Source organism: Maylandia zebra, linkage group LG8 (genome assembly GCF_041146795.1).
Source record: "Maylandia zebra isolate NMK-2024a linkage group LG8, Mzebra_GT3a, whole genome shotgun sequence".
Taxonomy (NCBI): domain Eukaryota; kingdom Metazoa; phylum Chordata; class Actinopteri; order Cichliformes; family Cichlidae; genus Maylandia; species Maylandia zebra.
The window spans coordinates 11,229,881-11,248,330 of record NC_135174.1 but is presented as its reverse complement, the minus strand read 5'-3'; the positions used below and the strand labels follow the sequence as shown (position 1 = coordinate 11,248,330).

General features: G+C 39.1%; 2 protein-coding genes across 4 annotated transcripts in view; one reads left to right on the top strand and one right to left on the bottom strand.

Moving 5' to 3' along the window:
• The window catches only part of baiap2l1a (BAR/IMD domain containing adaptor protein 2 like 1a), a 30,159-nt gene extending 23,129 nt beyond the window's left edge, over positions 1 to 7,030 (bottom strand). The window contains exons 1-3 of one of the 2 annotated variants that reach the window (XM_076887307.1): positions 6,561 to 7,030; positions 5,309 to 5,384; positions 5,030 to 5,116 (exon numbers count right to left, since the gene is read on the bottom strand). In XM_076887307.1, coding sequence (XP_076743422.1) covers positions 5,030 to 5,116; positions 5,309 to 5,384; positions 6,561 to 6,611 — 214 coding nt within the window. In that variant the 5' untranslated portion in view covers positions 6,612 to 7,030. The remainder of the gene's footprint in view (positions 1 to 5,029; positions 5,117 to 5,308; positions 5,385 to 6,560) is intronic. The other variant, XM_004562327.5, reaches the window with a different exon arrangement.
• tmem130 (transmembrane protein 130) lies at positions 6,262 to 15,595 on the top strand. Of its 2 annotated transcripts, none has more exons than XM_076887309.1 (9): positions 6,262 to 6,373; positions 9,186 to 9,226; positions 9,298 to 9,380; positions 9,466 to 9,637; positions 9,728 to 9,873; positions 10,285 to 10,369; positions 10,540 to 10,742; positions 14,603 to 14,709; positions 15,094 to 15,595. In XM_076887309.1, the coding sequence occupies exons 2-9, from the start codon at positions 9,219 to 9,221 to the stop codon at positions 15,232 to 15,234; spliced, it is 945 nt and encodes a 314-aa protein (XP_076743424.1). In that variant the 5' UTR covers positions 6,262 to 6,373; positions 9,186 to 9,218; the 3' UTR covers positions 15,235 to 15,595. The 2 variants fall into 2 exon arrangements, with proteins under 2 accessions (XP_076743424.1, XP_004562385.2); XM_004562328.3 differs by lacking the exon at positions 6,262 to 6,373 and adding an exon at positions 6,854 to 6,985.
• Positions 15,596 to 18,450: the final 2,855 nt, after the last annotated feature.

The window sequence follows — 18,450 nt, the reverse complement described above, 5'->3', positions numbered from 1 at the left end:
AGGCGATTCCACAGGTTACCTGGGATGAAGCAACCTGTCTCCACACAATTGCAGTCTGACTTGGACTGTCTGCAGTCGCTCACAGACTGGTAAAGGTTTGCAAGTAAGTGCTGTCTAATTTTTTAAACACAGACAGACAGGACGCTCCAATCTCAGTCAGTCTATGCTAATTATCACAACTCATCAGCCATTTGCAATGAGATTGCAAGTTCATTGCACGTGGTCACAACAAATTTAGTCATGCTATACCCAACCATTTCCTCCAAGTTATAGCATTTGAATTAAAAGAGGACATCAATCGTTTTGCTAAACCCCCAGAACGAAACAAACACATTTTCTCAAGAAATATTAAACTTTTGTTTTACCTCAACTTCTATAATTTTCTGTTATTCCATTATTACTTCACAATCATGATGGCAATGATTTTGATTTTTCAAAATGGGCGTAAATAATGTATCACAGCACCACTGTTTTGAGAACAGCGCTTTTAAAACACAGCTGACCTGAAAAAGCCAGGCAAAAAAGAAACGCCATCACAGATGATTCTCCACAGGAGAAAAAAAAAATGTTGGTATGTCACCAAAGGAAAGACACAGGTATTACTAATGACTTAAAAATGACTGCTCCTTTTAAGCTGATCAGGTTCCAGGGTCATGGTAAAGTGCACGCTGACTCACCAGCATACCTTTCTGAGACACTTAAAGCTGAACCATCACTCCAGCTAAAACGTGCATCATAAAAATACATTTGATAAGGAGAAACACATTTTTGCTCATTAAAGTTCAACACTGCAGAATATTGTAGGCCTAAGTTTGCAACGTGTTTTCTTTTTCTTTTTTGAGGGGCAGGATTTCTTCCAAACAAGATACATTTTTGACTTTTCTGAATCATTTCTGCTTGTTAGTAAAAATAAACCGCTTAATTGCACACTGACAACATAGGCTTGTCTAAAGATTAAAGCCATCCTCTGAAACAGCTACAAAAAAAGATATTTGAAGTGCCAGAAAGTCTTATTCACCATAACATTAACCAGCCTCCAGAAGAAATGGTGCCTCTCAAAAGCAGAAACCTGCTACAAAAGCTATCAGCAGGACACACTCAGACTCCCAGCTCTGAATTCTCACTCTCTAAAGTGAAAGAAAAATCATTCTGGCTGACATAACCATTTTTCTATTGCAGACAGTTTACGTCAATATTTATTAATTTTTTTAAATGAACTAAGGCTTGACAAACAGTGCAGAGAAAAGGTGGAAAGGGTGCGGTTCGTGCTATTCATTCGCCTGTAACATTTTCAGCCTTTCGATACCTGCCGCTTTTCAAAGTGGAATAGCTCCCTGTGGAGTCCGGCCGTTTGCTCATGCATAGGCAATTTCAAAATGTAAACCCACTGGATATGACATTCATCAATCAAAATAAATCTTTTTGTAATGACCTGCTGAAATGTAATTTAGGACTAGCAAAAGCAGGCGACAGCTATAGAAGTCTGCAAACCAGCTATGCAGAGACAGACAGCAGTAGTTAGTAGCAGCAGTGCACTGAATGATCACAGATGGAAGGAGATGTGGGACAAAAAGAGTGCATGGCTGAAAAGCTCATTATCCAAGGAACTTACTGATAAAGTGAATTCCCCACAGTGCTGCCTTTTATGAATCCACTAAATGAAATTAAAGGAGTGCTAGAAGAGTGACACAGGTTAAAGGCTTTCACTCATCTGAGCACTTAGTGTTTCTTCAAAAAGAAAAAAAAAATCTTTTCTTATTACTTTCACATCCGTCACAGCAAGAATCTGAGAAATTGAGCAGCACCCAAGTAAAAGCCTCGGGTAGCTTTCAGCAAATACCTGCTAACCTCTGTGACGCACAAGCTTTGTGCCATTCACTGAGGGAGGAAGAGAAAAAAAAAAAAAAACACAATCTATGACTACAGAGAAAAGATCTTTACAGGTGTCTGCAGCAGAGAAGTGCAGAGTAATCTATCAGGTGCCTCATTCTGAAGAGTCGTGCTGCTTAGAGTAAATAAAGATTAAACACTCGCATCGTCTTTTTCAGACCGTTTGGAGAGGCAGATGGAGGGATAGGGGGATGAGGATGAGGATCAGCGGTGGGTAGACGGTCTCCTCTGTCTATCTGCCTGTCTGTCTGTTTGTTCAGCACGTTTGCAACTCTACGTGCTGCAGTGGGTGAGAGAATTCACACCACCATGTCGTCTACGCCAGGCGGTGAAGGAACGGCCACGGAGCCTGGAGTTCAACACTTCACCTGCCATTTCTGCATTCATTCTTATTCAAAGTCGAATTGATTTTTTTTATGACTGAAGTCACATAACGTGATGGGAGTACATACAGACGAATGCACCTAAAGGAAGAATACACAAACCATGTAGCACAAACTCTATTCTTGAGCATTTGTTAACCAGAAGGGGTCTGTTTCAATAAGGCTAGATTTGACTAGAAAGCGCAGAGTCCTCCCATCTGTGACTTTCCACAACAGGAAAGAGAACAAAAAAGAAAGAAAGTAGAATTTAGTGCTCGTAAAGCCGTTTCACTTCAGCGGTTCTGGTATGCTCAGACAATGCTACGTAACACCAACATATTGTTAAATGAAGAAATGAAAACTGCTATTGTTCGCTGACAAGAGCGCCTTAACAAACATGGGCAGCATTTCATAACAGCGCAGTATGAGACGTCTCCGATTACATTAAAACATTTCAGCCCTCGTCAGAATGTCAAAATACAAATTTCCATTGTGTGCGTTGCCACTTTGTAGCTAGACGGGCTGCACTATTCTTTTTCAGTCTATGCTTTTTTCTGATTTTTTATTTTATGAGTTTTATCCTCAAAATTCAGAAAAAGAAACTGAGCAAGAAAAGTCTGAGAATCTTGTCTGGGAGTCTACTTCAGCATTAAAACGCATTCTTCATCTCTGTGTTTTACCACGACTGCTTTTGTCCTTCACTGAAATTTTTATTTTCTTCTAAAAATTCTTTGATTTTTAGTCTAAAATCTTATCAAAGCTTAATAAAGGCTTAAAGGAAAGCAGATTTGATTTAAAATAAGAAAACTTGTTCAGAAATAACAGCGAAGAAATCACAACACAGGAGACAACCACTGTCATCACAATAGTCCTTTACAAAAAACAACAACAAAAAAACCCCCAACAACACACTGACAGAGCATCATCTTTTAACTACCCTGCTCTGATTTCCTGTCACATCACTCTGATTCATAAAAAGGCCGAACTGCAAAGCCCGGCGTTACAGAGTGATGCAGCAGAATACAAAAAGCAACTTAATGAATTGCAATATGACCCCCCCCCCCCCCCCCTCCCACACCCCCGAACAAAGCGGGTCTGCTCCAAATTTCAGCACTAATAGAATAATTGGAGATGACTCAGAGGAGGCTGAAAAGAGAAAGTGCTTCAGTTGGAGTGAGAGATAGACAGGACATAATAATGAATTTCTGCTAAGTACCTCACCTCCAGGGTTGAAGCGTTGTTATTTTCAGATGCTTGTATATTTAACTTGCATATTGGGTGATGCAAGCAGAACGTGTCACTATTACGCTGAAACTGCAGGAAAGAGCATTTTGATACGTGTCCAGCTCACGTAATACTGGCAGGATGTGAGAGAGTTTAGCATCATTTCAAGAGAAACTTCAACCATGTGGAAAATATATGTAAAATGTTTGGGAACAAAGTGGTTTCTTATCAAATGTTGTCAACTTGTACAGGTGTAGGGTTTGTGGGGGGGTTTTGCACAGCTAGTACAAATAGAGTAATCAAGAGGAAAACAGGAAGCCTATACTTGTTAGCTTGCCCTTTCCCAAGCTAACAAAAATAAATCTGTCACACTGATATTAATCAAAGCACAAGTGTTAAACTTCAAGTCTGCAAAGTCAATCCATTGCTACAGTACTTTAAACCTACATTCTAGCCACCAGGGGGCGACTTGTCTGGTTGGTAAAAAGAACTTTGCTTGTATATAGATTTATGAGAAAATGAAGTTACTTTGCACTTGATTTATGACATGACTACGCACTTTACTAATGTGTTTAAGGTCTCAGTTACTAATTTTAAGTCTTATTTAATAGAGCACAATGCTTATTTTGAAAAATTATCATTTTGAGCAGCGGCCAGAATCAGCCCTGGGCCTTATGTTTTACAATGTGTTCACAGTAAAATGCATAAATAAAAAAGGACATTTTTTGTGAATTAACGCATTAACAGTAATTGTTGTTAATTACAGCACAATCTGGGCAACGAGCTGCCAGAAAATGTTTTGTAATTCATTTCTTACAATTTACTCCTATATAGTATGTATCATGTAGAAAAACTGAGACGCGCACTTCTTTAGCATATATCAAGTCCTCTCTGGGATTAAATGTGCAGTTAAACTACCAGAACACTTAAGATTAAAGTGGGATCCATGTAAAATGTGTTCAACTTCCTCGACTTACATGAATACCCTAACAGGGACAACTGAACAAGGTATGATTCAGGGTACAGGTATTATAATCTGTTAAACAGACATTTTCCGGCTAGTTTCTACTGTATGAGTACACACTTTCAAGGTCTTTCATGGTGACTGTAAAAATACTCAAACTGAGGCTTCAAAATGGTCTTTCACAAACTAATTGTTGACAACAACGAGGCACATAACCCTGCTGTAAAGATACAAATTGGTGTTTTTGCACATTAGTAACACAGAATATTTGTGAATTGTTCTTTGGGGTAGCAAAGTGGATTTTGTTGGTTTAGTTTATTTTCAAGGTCTATAATAAGCTAATGGCTTCTGGCTATATTCTTACTTTCGTGTAGAGACATTAACTTAAAATTAATTTTAATAAAAGAATTATTCCACGATCTCCAACTATTCCTTTAATTGTATTTAAACATAAGAGGAAGTTTAGAGTCACATTCTTTTAAAAGCTTCGATCTCACAGCAGAGACATTTCTAGCATGGATATCAGACAGACCCTTTCGAGAGCTCCCACATTGCAGGTAGATTTAAAGTAGACTTGCATAATACTCACCGAGCTCTCTGGAGACTGGAGACACGATAGCAGTTTCTCCGATCTTTGACACTGCATCAAAATAAGCCTTTCCAGCAAGAGCCATTGCTGGGCGGGCAGACAGACAAGACACTGTTAAGCTCCAGACGATTTCCAGGATCATTTATAGCTCTGCTTCGACCATTTAAAAGTGCTGCCAGTGTAAAAACAGCTGAGGTACACCAAAATTCATTGTAGCGGTTACGGACCATTACGGGTTTATGCCCTTTTGTCCCTCATGAGGGTGAAAACTGTGTTTACCTGTGACTGATTTCTCATAGCTCTTTCCGAGGTTGACCAGGTTCCTCAGGCCTGGGTTGAACTGCTCCATTACATTCTGGGGTAAAGAGCAGAGTCTTATTATTGTGAATAAAAGCAAGAAAAAGCAAACAAACAACTTTAACTTTAAGACTTGTTTTCCCCTTTTTGAAAGGTCTCGTCATTAACAATAAAACCCTCATAAGGCTATTTTTGTGGGAGTGGGTGGAGAAGAGAAATCCATGAAAACAAGAGCAAGTGTTTGTGCAGTTGCTCTATAAATATCTCCATGTGAGAACAATAAAACTTTCAATCTTTAACTTGACCCCTCACGTATGTCATGCAACTCCCTCGAAAGAGCGAAGTCCCACACAAAGTCCCAGCTATTTGCAGCACCAACTTCATCACTCTCACCAAACCACCCATCTCCCCCTCCCTCTATTGTAATCTCCCAATAATCAAGCACTGCTCACCCCCTGCCTCTATTCCCCTGGCACACTCTCAATAGAACAATGAAGGGGGGCAGGTATGGCTTTACATGAGTGGGGGGCAGCTGAGAGGAAAAACAGTAAACTACTGTAAACTACAGGTAGGACTAGTTCAGTCTCTTTTTCCCTGCTCCCCAAACCAGAGAGGGCACTTCAAAATGCACCGAAATTCAACCTAACTGTCGTACTTAAACTTTTACTCTAAACTGTTGTCTATTTCTACTTCAGGTCATAGACAGTGAAGGCTCACTGCTTATCACCATTGAGAGGTAGAAGTATAATGTTGATTAGATTAGCCAGGAACAACCAATCAAGATTACACTCAAATTATTGCTCCAGTGATTTCAGATGTTCTGATAAAGCCACAGCAGATTGATTGAGCTGTGAGAAGCTTTAACACTTCTGTGGTTCACTGTGATTTACGAAATTATTTAATAACAGGGAGTGTCCCTGCTGTGGCAGTGGCATTGTTGAATTTTCTTTTCCCCTGGTAAACAACAGAAAGTTTCAGTTGCTCGATCAGTTTCTCTTTTTCCCACCCCCTCACAAAACAGGTCCTTGAAACAAGAGGTAACAAAGGGTAAGGAAAACACTTCATTATTTTATGGTACTTTACCTGTGGTTTACAGCCACTGTTGAAAAGCAACAAAGCAGACTCGCTGAACTATAAATTTCTGATTACACCTGAAGTGAACTACATTAAAAAAGCGACCCCTCCCAAAAAAACAACAACAGGTATTTCCTTAAATGTTGAATGCATCACTCACCTTAAAAGTACTTTCAGTGAGCTTGCTCACATGCTCCGGATCCCGAGCCATCACGGCAGGTTGTTTCTTAATCTCAGAATTAAAAAAAATGAAATAAAAAAATAAAAATATATATATACACAATATAAATATTATATTTTAAAAAATAACAACAAAGCGGAGAACAAAAAGACACTTGGTAATCCAGGAGTTGTCTCGGTCCGAGTAATAAATCCCACAGCGAATCCTGCTCCGTGTCTGTACACTGCACGCGAGCAAGCTGAAACGCTCGTGCAGCCGGCGGCGGACGAACTGACTGGGACACCGAGAGACTTCCCCGTGCCTTTAGGGGCGAAGAGGGGGGGAGGGGGGCAGCGCGGAAGGGTGGTGGTGGTGGAGGAGGGTGACGTCACAAGAGGTGTTACACAGGTCAAAGTTCTCAGCTGGTGAGTTAGAAAGCTGTGGGCTGTTGATTCTCAGGACTGTTAGCGAAAAACACCATAGAAATGTGACGTATTTTGTCAGTGGGTTTTAGATATAATATTGCTTTTGGCCTGGAGAGGGCGCTGCTGTACAATAATTAGTACAGTCACAGTGACGAAGGAAGTTTTGCACCATGAATAAATCGTAGAAGGTTTACTGGAAATCTGTACTTTAACGAGAACTCGTATTATTTCTCAACTCAAACTAGTCTTCTCTTTAAACTTTAGTTAGTCGCGATTTTTAACCTCTAATGCTGAATACACCATCAGTAGCTCTCAACAGGTGAAATGCATCAGAATATTATCTTTGTACATGAAAGGTCAGTGGGTATATTTTTTATGTTATGTGGGCTATATAATTGTGATTCATCATCAATATCCCATCAACCTATGAGTTCTTAAACGATTGGCTATATGTTTGGGGATTTTAATGAGTAATTAGGAAGACCTATCCATCCAAAGCAGTAGTACAAAATACTAGGACTTTATTAGACTCTGAAAGATATAATGAATCACAAGCCTAGTAGTGGTAAATCCGGACTGATTTACAGTTAAAAATACACTGCCATATTTTGACACATACTATATCAATGTTCAGGATCAGCTTGTAAACCTTCAGGTAATGTACATATTATTTAACAATGCAATTTGCACCATTCTCTTGCGTTATGTATCTTTATTTATACACAATATGTCTATAGTTCACAAACCAGCATGCTCTGTTTAAGTACATGCATGTGCTGTTGACATATTTACTCCCCCATGACCCTGAATTGAATTAGTGGAAGAGGATGGATGCATGGAAGTTATAAACATGAATACTAAGAGGTGAATGCAACTGTCACACTCCAGTTGAGTATTCACTTTATGTGCAGTTAAGTTCAAAGCAGGTACAATTTATGCTGATTTACACTGAGCCTGTTGCTTTCTCAGTGCTTAAAAATGGTCTAAGATCTCCCACCACACTAACAAGCTTTAAAACTATCTGAACCTTCTGTGACGTAATCACAGCAATCTCAATGCCAGTGAGTTGCAAACCACGCCCATCATTGAAACTAGCCTTCATTTAGATATCAACAATGGACTTGTAAAGTTGCATAACTGTATCTTTTGTCATGGTAAAATTTGCCCAGAGACATGCAGCACTACACCTGCAGATGAACTCAAACCCACCTTTGTATAGTTTCCAGAACAATAGGTCTCAGCAGCATGTCATCTTGCTACACATTAGTGATTTTGTTTCTGTACCAACATTTTTAAAACACAAGTGTGTGAAAAAATGGAAAAATGAAAAGTTAAATTATTTTCTATACATTTTTTACATTTTATTGCAACCTTAACAGCCTGACTGCTACTGGTGACAGAGTGTGCAAAATAAAGAGGGAAAAATTAAACTCTAAGTGAAGCAAGACCTTTAGGATTTTATCTATAAGTTAGTTAAATTACACTAAATAACTGATGTTTTACCCTCATAAAAATGTTAAATGAAAGGTTTATGTATTTGAATATTTAATCATTTAGGAAAATAACCAAGTATGTAATTTGACCAGATTCCATGTAAGAGAGACTTTTAAAAAACAACAACAAAGAAATAAAGAAAAAAAGAAAATCAACAGTAAACCTAGCCCTGTAACATCCAGTGTGTCATATCTCATACGTATATCTCGTACGTCTTTGTGATTTGTTTTTGTAACCCTCTTACAATTGCAAAAAAAGGCCAAATGAAGCAAAAATGATACAAATTAACTTCTCTCTTTAAAAAAATGTCAGAAGGTTTGATGAACACTAAAGTTCAAAAAAATAAAAATGAAAATTTTCAGGCAATTATTTCATGCTTCAGTCTTCTTTAGGGTTAACTCAATTTAAGTACTGTCCCAGTAACAAGTCAGTAGTTGTGCAATTTTTGTTGAGCTGATGATAATTTCCAGATCTGATAAACACAGAGATAAACCCACCACATTTAAGAAGTTGTCCCATGTAACTGACAGTAATGTGACCCAGGCCGGAACCACCTACTCAACAGCCGATTGTTGCTCATCATCCATGTGATTGAAACGCATGGTTATGATTTCAAGCCTTTACAGCGCTTATCTCTGAATCTCACTGACCAGAAGTAACAGCCTTCCATCCTTTCTCCCCAATGTCACTCGACTCCTGTTTTCAGAACTAACTTCATACTGTGAGAGGACGAGCAGATATGGACGGGTAAGTCGAACATCCACCACATTAACATCATGAACTGACACGTTTTCAAACTTTCATACGCGTGCTTCCAGAAAACACATCGTGTGGATGTTGATGCTTCCCATACTGGTTCTCCTGGGTGGAACAGAGACTACAGAGTCTTTGATAGATTTGAGTATGTCATCCATTTTCTATCTGTCTCTCTTTTACTGTTCATTCTTCTTGACTCCGCAACTAAATACAGCTTCTCTTTTGACCAGAAAATATTGAAGGGAAGCTTGTTTTCTATCAAATGGAGGGAAATGCCACCTACGTGAGAGACAGAGGTGAACTGGCGTCAGATGTTCCCACAGAGACTATGTTTGAACTCTTTGATCCCCAAAAGAATTTCAGCTCAGCAAAGTTCACCTATACTTGGGACTTAGGGAACGGGTATGATTTCTTACATTTTTAAATATAGATTAAAAAAAATGTTAGAGATGATTTTCTTTGTCTCATATTCTTTTTTGATCTTTGATACAGACAAGTGATTAACGGCACTGAGCCGGTTGTCCGCTATTATTACCCAGAATCAGGAAACTACACAATGTGGTTGAAAGTGGGAGCAAATGTGACCAAATATTCACCTCCGGTGACCAAAGTCTACTCCACAGAGGTTCAAGTGCTTGGTTTGTGGCTTTGAATTCATATATGCATTAATATATTCCTGTATAAATTATTTTCAGTCATTTTCAATAGGAAAAAGCAGTCTGCTGTAGGCTCAACATTTCTGGAAAATTTAATTTGAACTGTGACGTGATGACCTGATGTAACTATCAGGATTCATAAGAAAGCAGATTTGGTAGCAATTCTAAGTTAAGGTGGTTTCAAAGTAGTACTTCTTAAACTTGAGGGAGGGAGTTCATGGTGCAGACGGGGCGTAGAGTAAAATTAAGTTGAATTAATGTGATTTATGTAGGGAAAAATTTCCAAAATGCTATCATCTTGATTTTGTGGTCTTTGTGTGGGGAAACTAGAACACTTCTGTAAAGTTTTCCCAATAAAGAACGAAATGACTAATAGCTAAAACTTATTTGTAGATGCCATCAAGAACATCGAGCTGAAGGGGCCATCAGAATATGAGGTGTCACAGGACGCCAGTCTGATTTTTCATGTTGATGGAAGGTGAGCTGCATTTACCAGGAACATTGCTATATATTAGATCAATGCAAGTTTAAAATAGCGTGACCCTGAATAGTGCCCTTTCTTTTGCATTCAGCTTTTTATTTAATATTAATTTTGTTATTGTATTATAAAGAAAAGCTCCTCAACCCTGTGTTTGTGTGTGATTTTAGTCCTCCCTTATGGGTTTGCTGGCGTTTTCTCCCCAACTGCATGCCGGACGTGACAGAGGGCTGCACGCTGACCATGTTGTATGACAACATGTTGAAACTGAACCTCACCTTCGCCTCTGCTGGCTACCACTGTCTGGACATCAGTGTCCGGAACGAAATCAGTAAGCTGCAGACCTCCTTCAGCCTCTACGTCAGGAGAAACAGTGAGTATCCACCCACAACACCAGCAGAAATACCTGCAGACATGTTGCTTTCTGTGACATTAAAGCAGAGGACATAGGGAAGAAGAGAAAGAAAAGACATAAACTGATGTGGCAGCGAAATGCTTTTAGGGCAGAGGATCGTTTAGAGGAAACCTTGTTACAAAATGTGTTGGATAACGTAAAAAAATGCACTGTCATGATATCAGAAAACACAGCTGAAACTCACATGGGAAAAGTGTACGTTCAGTGCTCCCTGCCAGACTTGCTCTGCTGGATTTAATCATTGTTTTTTAACTCGAGCAGTAAACTTTTCACACCCTAACCAAAACCAGAACCTAATCAAAGCCTAACCAAAGCACAGCTGAAAAATACAAAAGAATAAAGAAAGAACAGAAATAAAAGTTAAGAAAGCCAGAAAACTTTGGAAAGCTGGCCCCATTCATCAACATAAGACTGCATCTTCCTAATAGCTTCATTAGTACTACAGAGTACCGAGGAGTCGGGAGATGAATTTATTGGGAAAGTTAGCGGAACCAAGCTACTTGATCATAAATGACACAGAGGAGCTCACGATTCAGCAGCATATTCAGTTTTGAGTGCTGAGAATGGATTCTGCTTAATGACTTCTAAATGCACCTAACAGGAAGCCAACTGACTGCTGCTATAGGTAAACCTGAAGGGCCAACCTGGGAAAAAAGGGGACATCCAAGGTGTTCAGGCCAGCTTTACTAATCTAAAACAAGGGAGGCAGGTTGAAATTTCACATATGATCAAACCTTAAGACTCCCTAATTACTCCCATAACATTTACAATCTGTTTATGCCGCATGACAAATCACTTCACCCTGTGTAGAAAACCATATTTTTACTGTTCAAAAAGTACAACATGGAACACAAAATGCAAAAGCTGCATTTTCCTCTCTTTGTGGCAGCCTGTAGTAAGAGGTTTCATTTTCACTTATTAACTCAGAGTTAATTAAAAAGGTTACCGGATAACTAAAGGAATGGGAGACATAACTGAAACAAAAGCACAGCAAATATTTGATATCTTGTCTGTTTTCTTTTCTGAATGAACTGTCAGAAATGCCAAATATCATCAGTCCCCCGCACCCCCTAAATTTGCAAATTTACTCAATCTACTTTTTACTGTTTTACTTTTTATACATCAATAAAAAGGTTGGGGTGCTGTGTGAAATGTACATAAAAACATAATGCAAAGATTTTTAAATCACATATTCCATTCACACTCTAACATACGGATGTTTAAACTGAGAAAACGCTCAATGTTAAGAAAGATATGAGGTGATATTTAACGTTGGCCATCTTCAACACTGTGTAGAGTTCCGTCTTCTTTTAACAACAGTCTGTAAACATCTGGGAATTGATGAGAGCAGCTGCTGGAGCTTTGGGAGAGGAACATTGCTCCATTCTTGCATTGGATTCTAGCTGCTCAACAGTCCTCTACTCTGTTGCATTCTTTATTTCATTATGTGCCAAATGTTTTTAACCAGTGAAAAGTCTTGACTGCAGACAGGCCATTCAGCACCTGTGCTCTTCTACTACAAAGCCATGCTACTGTAAGAGATGCAGTGAGGGTTTAGCACAGTGTTGTTGAATAAGAAACGCCTTCTCCAAAAAAGACACCTTCTGGATGGATCATATGTTACATACCTTTCAGCACTGATGGTGCCTTTCCAGATGTGCAGCTAACAATTCCATAGGCACTATTGCAGCTCCATCAGAGATGCAGGCTTGAGTGCTGATAACAGGCCAGAAGGTCTCTTTCCTTTTCAGTCCAGAGAACGTGAAATCCATGTTTTACAAAAACAGCTGTCAACTTTGATTTGTATGATGGGCGACACACTGTTGCCTCGCTGTTGCAGTTTGGGACCTTTTGAGTGTGGAGTACGCCTGTTCTCCCTGTGTTTGTCTGGGTTCTGTCCAGGTATTCCAGCTTCCCCCCAGAATACAAAGTTATGCTTCAGTTTAGGCTTACTGATGATTTTAAACTGATCATAGGCATGAATGTGAGTGTGAATGTATGTTTGCCTCTCTTTGTTAGCCAATTAGTCTGTGACAGAGGGGCAACCTGTGTTGGGATGTACCCTGCCTTCTGCCCCATGACAGCTGGGATTGGCTCCAGCCCCCTACAACCCTGAATCAGAGAAGTGAAAGAAAATGGATTTGTCTTATAACGGAGCACTTTTTCACTTTGCTTCAGTTCATGTTAAATGGCTCAGAGAAGATGGCAGCGTTTCTTGATTTGACTTAATTTTTACATATGTCGTCTTCATGCATGATAGAGCTTCCTCAGCCCGTCCAATGATCCTGCCTAAAGACAAGATCTGCATTATGCATAGATTTCTCCAGATTCTCACTATCCTTTAAAGATATTGATGATTCAAAATGTTCACAATTTTACATTGAGGAACGTTCCACAATTTCTTGATGCAGTTTTGGCTTACTGGTGAACCGCTATCAACCTAATTAGTTGCAAAATGTTCTTCCAGCGGTTTCTTTTATTACCACTTATTTTTCCATCCGTTTACTGTTCCGGAACTAACTTTTTTGAGATGCTCTGCTGCGATCAAATTCAAAATAAACCAGTACTTTTAATGAGTTTTATTATGAATAATGTGTGGGTTTATGAGATTTTCAAATCACTGCATTCTATTTTTATTCACATTTTATCCAGCATTGCAACTTTTAACATTTACTAATAAAAATCCTTAAAGCATTTTTGCCTTTTTTTTTCTTTTTCTTTTTTACCATTGCTCCTTTAGCTCATAGAAATTGCACAGAAACTGCACTTTAAATGCGTCATAGCTGGTCCAAACGTTTCAGGTTGTAAACACATTGATAAGCATATTTGGACAATGTTTGTAAATTTCAGATGAATACTTTCACATGCTTTACCTTACTGTGAATTTTGAACTGATGTTCATGTCAATTATTTTCCCTTTTAATGCATTTTTCAATGCAATGTTGGTCTCGAAATTTCTATTAGAAAGATTTTCTAGTAGCCTAAAGTGAACTGCCTGCAGACATCACATGCAAAACCATTTGCAATGTTAATGCTGCTTATTGGTCGTCAGCATCAGAACATATACACTCACACATGCTACTGAACACAATGAAACAAAACTAGACCAGCACCTTTTTTGAAACTGGAGTTGTAAGATGAATTAGCAAGTTTAAGGCCATTTGCAAAGTTCTCTTGGCTCTAAATATGAACTATTTTTGTATTAGTCATCGTGTACCTTCTGCTTTAATAAAGTTTGACTCAATCACAATAAATCTAAATAAACACAGCAAAATCTTTTGAAACAAAGGTCAGCTGTGCTGTGTCATGAGGTGTTTCATGTGCTGTTTAGCTGTGTTAGTTCCACAGACACAGATGAAAGAGTGAAAATGGAGGAATCCAAGCGTATCAGAGTAGGCGGGTCCGAACATGTCTGCTGTCCTCAATCGATTCATTGTTGTGATGTTACTAAAGTTTCTATTGAGCCAAAATTAGCGTCTGCTTCCTACTTACTCAGAAACACAGATTTTCTGGGACAAATTTGGAACTTTTGACTCAGTTTTAGAGTGTGTTGTGCTACTTAACACACAACAGAGTGCCTCACTTTCTTCTATCATTATACCAAACAGGGTCATAAAGCCAGTAAGAAAATTGTACGCTTGCTAAAACCACCATATTCATTTACAACACAGCATCCTAGCTACAGTGTGTAGCATGGAGAGTAGAGACTCATAGAATAAGTATATGAGATATATTTGTTTCATTTGCTTATAATTGTTTTTACTGCATCTTTAACAACAGACCCACACTCTGTCTGCTTCTTTCTTCCTTAATTATAGATGGTGCTCAAATTTTCTTCATCCTGTCATGTGCTGCCATTCTTGTGGCAACGTTCTCCTTCATCGCAGTCATCGCCTGTCACCCTCATCTTCACAGCAAACTTAAGGTACACATGTTTGTGGTTCATTAACCACATATTAACAAGATAAAGGCACAATGCAAAACCTTCAAAAACCTTAAGGGCCATATTAGTAAATGATTATAAAATTGTGTACTTCATCAATACTGTGTATCCCACTGGTTAGAGTTTAAGCAAATAGCCTGTTATCCTAGTTTTCAGTAGCTCAATGAGTGCCAGTGATTGCAGTTAATTGCTGTGTATGACCACAAGGAGGCTGCCTATTTCCAGAAATAAATCACACTTGAACAACAACAAACTATAAACCACATAAGCTCAGATATTTGAACCTACTTAACTGTGACACTGCATTTTTATCTAAAAGCAACTTTGAAGCTGGCTGATGTTTTTCTGGTAAATGTCATTTTGCAGATTGCTGCTTCCAGTAATGCCGTATTTCTGAAGAACAAAGAATCTGATGGTCAAAGCTTAATTCTTTTAAAGCTCTCCAACATTGAGAAAGCAGAGAAAGAGCCACTCCTGTTGCAATATGGGACTCAAGGCCGCTCTTAACCAGCACACTGCTTCTCTTTCTGCCCTCTTATTGTGGCTGCATACACATGTGTTTGGCAAAGAAAAATCTAAAACTACTAATAACTGTGACCCTGCATATCTTGCATGTGTGATTATAGATATATTTTGCTAATATGTGCATGATCAAGTAGCTTGATATTGTATTTTGAAAAAAGAAGAAGAAATAAAGTGCCTGTATGTATTTAGAACTATCCTCTAAGCTGGGTTAATTGGTGGTTTCACCGCAAATGTTCAGTAGGCTAATAGGTCAAACACTGCGTTTGTCATAAAATAATGATGGCGATCAACTGATGAGTCACAGAACTCAGGTTGACATTCAAATAAACTCATAAAAAATTAACAGCTCAAGCGCAGGTCATGTTTAAACAATGAGTGTTAATGATCATGCTGTGAATGGATTGGACCACTCATTTATTCCATGTTTTTAATTGATGTATGAATCGAGGCCTTGCGTCGGTGTTACTTTCTAGAAAAACAATTAAATATTTGTTTTGGCCTTCATCTTGCACTCCTAAACGCTGAGGCACAGCTGCACAAGATATATTTTTTTGCAGAGAGCTAATACTCGACTCTGTCCTATCATGCATGATGCTCAGGTTCACAATTCAAATGAGCATATTTATCTGAACAACTTCTACTTTGAACTTTACAGAAAGTACATGTGAAGCTCTTTATCTTTTATAAACCTTGTGTTTTGTATCAGTTATATTGACACAATACAATGTACTATGAATGAATGTTACATTGAAATTTGGGTCATGTCATGAACATGAACTGAATTTCAATAAGGTTGTGGTAGGTAACATGTTTTTGGTGTCACTGGACAGGAAATCAACCTGTTCATCCATTTTCTTTCATCTAACCAATTCAAGAGTTTCTATCACAGCTGTCTTAGGGCAATAGGCAGGCAACACCCTGGACAGGTTGCTAATCTGTCAGCTGCTGCAGTGCTAACACAAAACACATCACTCACGGTCACACCTATGGTCAATTGAGAATCACCAATTAACCTAATGCCATATGTGTCTTTGTACTGTGGGAGAAAGCTAGAGAGAAACTGTCACGGCTGGCGAGGCAGGCCGTGTGGAGGTGAGGTAAGGACCCAAATGCAGGCACTGACGTAGATGCAGAGATTGAGCTTTATTTTGTGAGGTGAACACAATACAGGAGGAACGGAGAAGGGCATACAGATAAACCTAAACTGAGAAAACTAACAAAACTGACCTGAAACTATCATACGGCAGAAACACAGGGAGTCTCGAGGAGACAACGCAGACGGAGCAGCAACAAGCAGGAGAAAACACAGGGCTTATATACACACAGGGGCAATCCGGGAATGGGATACAGGAGGTGACAGGCTGACGAGACAAGGACCTTCAAAATAAAACAGGAAATACAACAGGTATGTACAGACACGAGAATTAACACAAGACATGGCAACAGGGAGGGAGCACAAAGACGCGGGACCAGGCAGGCAGAGAGACAGAACAAAAGGAGCTCGAAATACAAAACAGAAACTAAACCTGAGAACAAGAAATTCCTAACAAGAATGAACCTAAAACATAAGATAATAATCAAAACCAAAACCACTGAGTCCACAGACAGACCATGAGAGTAACCATGTAAACACGGCGAGAAAATGCTAACTCTATACAAAAACACATTTTTTCATACTCTTGAGTTGGTCTTCAAGAATCATTCTCTAGGTTTCTTGAAGGACATTCAAAGCCAGGTCAACACCTGAATCACATGATTAGTTCGTTACCAGGCCTCTGGAGAACTTCAGGACATGTTGAGGAGCTAATTTAGCCATTTAAATCAGCTGTGTTGGTTCAAGGACACATCTAAAACCTGCAGGGACACCGGCCCTCGAGGCCTGGAGTTGCCCACCCCTGTTCAAAGCCCTTCTTTAGCTGTTGGGTGCCTTTTGTTCAGTTCTGTCAAGATGATCCCAGGCTGCTTCAATAATGTTGAGGTCCGGGCTCTGTGCTTCCAACCCATCTTACAGATGGCTGTAGACACTCACTGTTGTACAGCTCTCTGACGTCCTGCATATATATTAATGACAATTTGATCTGTTTCCTTTCTGTATGAATGACTTCTTTACAGCCTTCCAAATGTATCTCTGGGTCCTCTTTTAGGTCTTTGCTCAGTTTTTGTCATATTTTTAAGGACATAGCATTTAGTTCTTGATTTACTTCTTCCTTTGTCTTCCACTTATTTGCTTTACCTAGATTTTTAAAATGAGAAAACTGGACAAGTGAAGAACTGCTGCAAAGAAAAGTGGGCCAAACTTCCTAACAATGTGAGAAAGTCATACAGAAAACCATTACTTCATTAGCTTGTACCAGTGAACCATGTGGTGAGGTGTACTTAGTTTAACACACACAGTGCTATTTTATTAAATAAATACCTAATATAATACGTCACATCTTATTCATCTGTCTTTAAGCAGTTGTAGAACCTGGTATGGACCAGATTTGTCACAGCCGAGCAGGCCGGTGTGTTTGAGGTGTGGACAAAAATGCAGACACGGGAGACAAACGAAGTGTAACAAAAAAAAACAAGGCAAGGCAAACTGGAGAAAAACTAATCTGGAAACCTAAACTGAGAAAAACTAAAACATGAAAACTGTGACATGAACAGGGCCTGAACTGGAACATGAAAAACTCTAACGTGAGATAATCAGGGCATGAGGACAGAAGGGTAATGAGGGAAGTGGAAACACCTGAGGAGACACAGCTGACACAAATGATCATGACGCCACAGGGAAAAGTAAAACCCTAACACACTAAACATGGAACCACCAGGCCTTTCAAAATAAAACAGGAAGCATGGAGAGACAAAGACGTAATAACACAAGCTTGACAACATGAAACACACAGACAAGAAACATGACAGACTGGGTAGACATGAAGCACAGGGAGATGCAAGCATGGGCATAACTAAACGTTAAACAAAGAGGAGAAGACTAAATAATAGCACAAGAACAAGAACTAGCATTTTTACAATAACGTAAGAAAATCCAAAATAAACTCAAGACACTGGGTCACGGACCCGAACCCTGACAGATTGTTTTTGAGTGTGTACTAATGTGCTATATTTTAGAATAAAAAGAGGGTGTACTTTGTTTTTCATATGGCTCTAGACTCAATCGCCTCCTCTGGTTTTGTTTTTAGGCTTAGCTCACGAGGC